The following is a 6,120-nucleotide window of genomic DNA, read 5'->3' as shown; positions in this document are numbered from 1 at the left end:
AGGATGATGCACAACATGTGTGTGAGGGCGGCTGTGGCCTCCTCCCTGAACAGCCAGTGCTGGAGGTCCTGTCCAGCATCCTCACTGCCTTCCAGGCGGGAGCTGTCCAGAGTGCTGAAACCGGAAGCCAGCCTTCCTGAGGACTCTGCTTCTCTCCCTGGCCACCCAACCTCCTTCCCTAGACTCATCCCAACCAGAGGCTTGGGCATCTCTCAGCCATGGCCCTAAAGGAGGTCATTCCATGGCCCATGCCATTCTGCAGGCAGCAAACACGCTACCTGCCAACCACACGGGCCTCTGATGCCCAGTGGCTGTTGTGGAAACTTTTTCAGAAAGCCAAGTAGTGAGGCCCAGGCAGCGCGGTGGGGGTATGGACGGGGGCATGTTTGCTTCTGGGCAAGGAATTTCCTCCTATATTTGACCCTCAGAGGCGTGTTTGCCTTGGGGAGGCTAAGTCCAACATTTGAAGTCTCCCATTCACTGACGTAAGATCATCAGTCACTCGCCCACCAGTGTTCACTGAGGCCCTGCCAGGCCTGGCCCAGCTTCACGTGCTAGAGACACAGCCCCCTATGTTTACTGGCCACGAACAGGGAGCTGGAAACCTTTTCTTTTTAAAAATAGATTTTTATTGATTTCAGAGAGGAAGGGAGAGGGAGAGAGAGATAGAAACATCCATCATGAGAGAGAATCTCTGAGGATGCTGAGCGCAGGGAGAGTGCTGAGCTGCTGGGAGGGTACTGAGGGCCTGGGAGGGTGCTGAGAAGCTGGGAGGGTGCTGAGCAGCTGGGGGGGGGGGTGCTGACCAGCTGGGAGGGTGCTGAGCGGCTGGCAGGGTGCTGAGCTCTCCTGATTTCCTCTGGCTTTGGTGTTTGAGCTGTGTTTCCTCAAGCTTCTACGCCACCAGGTAACTAAAGCCCTTTCAGCACAAGTATCCCCTGCAAAGGACGGGGTCCCTTAGCTCATGCATCCACACAGGAGGCACGTGTGTCCAGCTGCCACAAGGGAGGAACTAGGGGTTCCACCTGGGTACCAGCCCAGCTCTGTCTGTACCAGATCCATCCATTCCCATTTTGCGATTCACTGCTGAGCCCTGAGGAATTCTGGCTTCCACGCCTGGAAAAGGCACAACCCAGGTCTGGGAAAGCCACTGTGGGCTCCCATCTGCCTTCACAGGAGGAAGCAGCTCCTGCGGGGGGGTCATGTCAGGCGCCTGGGGCTCCTTCTCCACCCCCCGGGACCCCGCCAGCTACCCCGCGAATGTGCGGTGCTTCTGGGAGATCCACGTGGCTGAGGGATTCCTCATGGTCCTGAATATCCAGAGGCTGCAGTAAGAGCTCTACTTCCTCCACCTCCAGGCAGTTAGAGCGACCCTATCTCCCCCTTTGCGGGGAGGCCAAGGCATCCGGGAGGCAGAGAGGGAGGTGGTGTGAGACTGGGAGCCAGAGAGTGGGGGGCTGGGGGCTGAAGTAGAGCAAGCAGGACATGGTGAGAGGCTGACTGGCCTGGGGTCCCCCTGGGAAGGGCAGGAGCGCAGGTTCCAGCGATACTTAGGGGTGATGTCCCCCAGTGGTGGGGCTGGAAGGAGGTGGTCGGGAGGATGGCAGTTTCTGGCTGGATACACGGGCAATCCCGACTTTACTTGAGACACATCTGCGGGTTCTGGGGGCTAACTCCAAGTTGTTCCCCCAGGTTGGAGGACACCTTCGGGTGCCCCGACTTCATCGAGGTGATCGACGGCCAGCAGAGGGCCTCGCTGTCCAAGGGCAGGTTCTGTGCCGGGGAAGTCCTCACCTTCCGCTCCTCCTCCAATGTCCTGACCCTCGTGTTCAGGAGTGACGCGGCCAACACCAGCGCGGGGTTCCACTCACTGTACCGCGCCTTTCCGCCGGATGAGATCGAGGACAGCAAGAGCGGTAGGTGTCCCGGCAGGGACCTGAGGGGCACCCTCCCAGTGCGTCCTCTCCCGCTGAGGGAAGAGCCGCTCCCCACATCTGGCCAACCAGGAATGGAACTGTGACCTCCAAGTTCATAAGTCAATGCTCAGCTACTGTGCTATGCTGGATGGGCTAGGCTAAATAGCATTTTGACAATCCTAATGATTTATCAAACCCTGGAGGTTGACCAGTTGACTGACCTCTTGCCACGACCCCCATCCCTGATGGTGGTGCTGGGCTGGGAGCCTAACCAGCTCGTGAAGAGCGTCCCTGACAGTACTCGTCACCAGGTCTCTGTCCACAAGAGATTGGCCAGCGCCTAGGCTGGCGGGAGACTCAGGCCCATGCTCTGGGTGAGTTGAGGTCCTCCGTCAGGGGGCCTGGGGCACCGTGTGCAACGACATGTGGGACCTAAACGAGGCTGAGGTTGTGTGCCGACAGTTGGACTGCGGCAGAGCCAACGCTGCCCTGGGGAAGGCCCACTTTGGTCTGGGCACCGGGGCCATGCTCCTGGACAACATTCAGTGCTCGGAGGCCGAGCGCCACCAGGGCCAATGCACGCACTGGGGCTGGGCAGAGCCCAACTGTGGCCACCATGAGGATGCAGGGGTCACCTGCTCTGGTAGCCCCTCCCCTCTCAGACAATCCTTTCCCGTGTTGTGGTTGAAAGGAGTGAAACCATGCATCCCAGATGGAATGTCATCCATCCACCCTTCCTTACTTCTATCCTTCCATCCTTCCATCCATCCCTCCATCCCTCCCTCCATTCATTTCTCCATCCATCCCTACATCACTCCATCAATCCTTCCATTCTTCCATCCATATCTCTATCCGTCCATCCATCCTAACATCCCTCCTCCCATCCCTCCAACAATTCCTGCATCTCTCCCTCCCTACATCCATCCATCCATCCAACCTTCCATTCCTCCACCCACGCAACCATCCTTCCATCCTTCCATCCATCCCTCCATCCATCCCTCCATTCTTCCATCGATCCAATCCATCCATCCATCCATCCTTCCATCCTTCCATCCTTTATCCATCCCTCCACCCTCTCCCTCAATACCTCCATTCATATGCTCATTCTTTCATCACACAATCCTCAAGCTTCTCCCTGGCCCTGGGCTCAGACGCACACCCTGCCAAGGGCAGCTCCAGATTGCACATGGTGGGTGGGGGTCTCCAATGTTCGTGTGCACCTGCCCCAGCGGGAACATGGCAATCAGGATGCAGGATCCCGACCCTGGAGATGATGACTAACTCAGTTTGAGGAGGGGTTCTGGGGTCTGTATTTTAACACATATCCCAGGTGCTTCAGGATTAGAGGGGACAGGTAATCCAGCCCTGAGTGCCCTACCCCTGAATCCAAGGACCCTGCCAGAGGAGGACTGGACTGGCCCAGGGGCAGATCTGGTGCTCTGGTCTCAAAAAGACCATGGTCCTTTCCCCTTTGTCCGCCACCCATTCCTATCCCCACGTCCTCCATGGTTTGGATTCACTAATAAGAGAGACCTCTTCTCATTTTGATCCCAGATGCACAAGACATGCCTCCTCCCACACTTCCATGTATGTCCATGTTTTTTCTAGTACAAGCAACTTTGATAATAATAATAACAATAACAACAACAACAATAATAATATCAAATACAGATGAATGTTGAGAACCACACACTATTCTGAGCTCTTTGCACGTATAACTCATTTAATCCCTGCAACAACCCTTGAGGTAAGGACTTCAAGTATTCCCATTTTTCAGATAGGTACATTGAGACAAGAAAGTTAGTAATGTACCCAGGACTAGCCAGTGGATTTGAACTCAAGCTGTTGGCTCTCTTGGGAACCAATCTCACTGACCACACTGTCCACCAGCCCCGGCTACACAAAGACCGGACACAACCAGGGCAGAGAGGGGGCGACATTTTGCTCAGATTACTGGTTGTCCCCAGGACACTCCTGCAAAAAGGGATTTGCTATTGTATTTCACAGAAGAGAAGTTTGAGGCTCAGAAAAGTTGAGTAACTTTTCTGAGATTACTCAGAAATTGGATGGTGGAACCAGCCTGACCCTTACATACACGCTCTTGGGGACCTTGTGACTCCACCTGTGTTCTATGACCTTATAACTTACTGATTGAATGATATTCATCTGTAATTAAAACCAAAGTTTAGCCTGGCCCTGTGGCTTAGCGGCTGAGCGTCAGGGCACATGCCCAGGTTACAGGCTCGATCCCCAGTAGAGTGCATGCAGGAGGCAGCCGATCCACGATCTTCTCTCATCAATGATGTTTCACTCTCTCTCTCTCTCTCTCTCTCCCTTTCCCTTCCTCTCTGAAATCAATAAAAGAATTAAAATATAAAGCATCCACATGTTATATAGTCAACATTTGAAAAACACACACACAAAGTGAGAAAAGTCAAGCCCACACACGCGGTGTGAACCCTGAGGAGGCACTGGAGGTGAATGAAGAGGCACTGGTTTCATATCAAGGACAGTCTGGGCCGCTGGGACGCGGGTATCCTGACGGGTCCATGTGAGTGAGTTCACCTCCTTTCCCGGCCGAGGACTGGGGTGATCATAAGCTGCCTTAGCAGCGGGGTTTGAATGGTAGAGCTTCATCTCCTGCTTTTTAAAGGCACCTGCTGTGCCCAAAGAGCCTGAGACAGCACACACAGGTCACCAGTCATTGGCGTGTTCCGGGCGCTCCTGGGGATGGCGGTTCATGTCGTGACTGAGGGGGTAGGGCTGTCTGATGTTAAAGGGCCCTGGTGAGGGTCAAGGGCACAGACATTCACATGCACGTTCGCCTATGGTTCTCTTATTTCATGTAACTCAGCTCAGCTTGAACTTCCGTGGGTGACAGGGATGGAGGAGACCATATGGGAGAGAGAGGAGCCGTCTGGTCATCACAGTTATCACCCCTTGTTTTCCTTCTAGGTCTTTCCACTGCGTCTCAGGATCACATAACACGTAATCGCTCATTTTAATTGAAATGGAAACTCCATTTGACTCATTAGAATTAGACCGAAAGGAAGCTTCTTCTTAGCAGACGGCTTTGTGTGTGCCCACCTGGGGGCACTGCTGCCCACGGCACCCACCAGGGATGGGGCCAGGTCATTGCCTGTCACGCAGGTTTCCTCTGTTGTTGCAGGAGGAAGTCGCTCCTGTGGAGCCGTGCAGACCAGGCTGCCCGGCTCGTTTTCCAGCCCAGGGTACCCAGAAAACTACCCACCTGACACCCAGTGCATCTGGGAGATCCACGTGGATAAAAAATCCCGCATCAAACTCATGATTCCGAGTCTCAAGTAAGGACACAGCCTTGAACACGCCTGTGACCCAGTTGTAACCACCAGCCTCGCTCATTCCTCAAAGGGAACAAGAGGGCGGGTCACAAGTCATTTGAGAAAGGAAGGCGCTATGTCACATGTCCGTGTGCCATGTAAACCATAACCCGCACGTGGAATCCCGGGACTGTCCTACTGTGTGCGCTTTTCAGTCAGGTTGGTCCCAGCGAGGTGCTAACTCTCCGCTTTGCCCCCACCCCAGCCTGGAAGACATTCCGGGGTGCCCCTTCGACTCTGTGGAGGTCTTCGATGGGCCCAGGATCGCCTCGCTCTCCCTGGGCCGGTTCTGTGCCCCGGGATCGGTGCTGGTCTTCTCCTCCTCCAACATCATGACCGTGGTCTTCCGGAGTGACTCTGTGGGCACCAACTCCGGCTTCCAAGCTCAGTTCGACGTGATCCCGTGGGGCGAGCGAGAGCCTGGTAGGACAGCCCTGGCAGGTATGCTTAGTGGTTGATGCTAGTCAAGGGTCAAGGGCACGAACCTCAGTTGCGGACTCCAACCCCAGGCCTGGCAGGAGGCAACCAATGGATGTTTCTCTCTCTGTGTCTCTCCCTGTCGCTTCCACTCTGTCTAGAAATGAATGGGGAAAATATCCTCAGGTGAGGATTTAAAAACAAAAACAAAAGGCAGAACAGATTTTCTAATTGGAGGGGCTTCCCTACCAGCAGATGCCTGGGATTCAGTTTTGTTTTTTAAGAATTAAAGAAATTTTTTAAATATGTATTTATTGACTTCAGAGAGGAAGGGAGAGGGAGAGATAGAAACATCTATTATGAGAGAGTATCATGGATAGCTGCCTCCTGCACAACCCTTCCTGCGGATTGAGCCTGCAACCTGGGTA

The 6,120-nt window shown here is 54.3% G+C and overlaps 1 protein-coding gene across 1 annotated transcript; it reads left to right on the top strand.

The window, feature by feature from the left end:
- The first annotated feature begins 1,202 nt into the window (after window positions 1-1,202).
- Window positions 1,203-5,733, top strand: LOC129152003 (putative DMBT1-like protein). The gene is given in 6 exon segments (XM_054728810.1): window positions 1,203-1,330; window positions 1,693-1,916; window positions 2,245-2,559; window positions 3,471-3,507; window positions 5,048-5,239; window positions 5,481-5,733. Coding segments are annotated over 6 exon segments (1,149 nt in total).
- The last annotated feature ends 387 nt before the right edge of the window (window positions 5,734-6,120 follow it).

This window comes from Eptesicus fuscus, chromosome 17 (assembly GCF_027574615.1).
Source record: "Eptesicus fuscus isolate TK198812 chromosome 17, DD_ASM_mEF_20220401, whole genome shotgun sequence".
NCBI lineage: Eukaryota > Metazoa > Chordata > Mammalia > Chiroptera > Vespertilionidae > Eptesicus > Eptesicus fuscus.
Note: the sequence above shows the minus strand (reverse complement) of the source record. Positions and strands in the feature narration are given on the sequence as shown.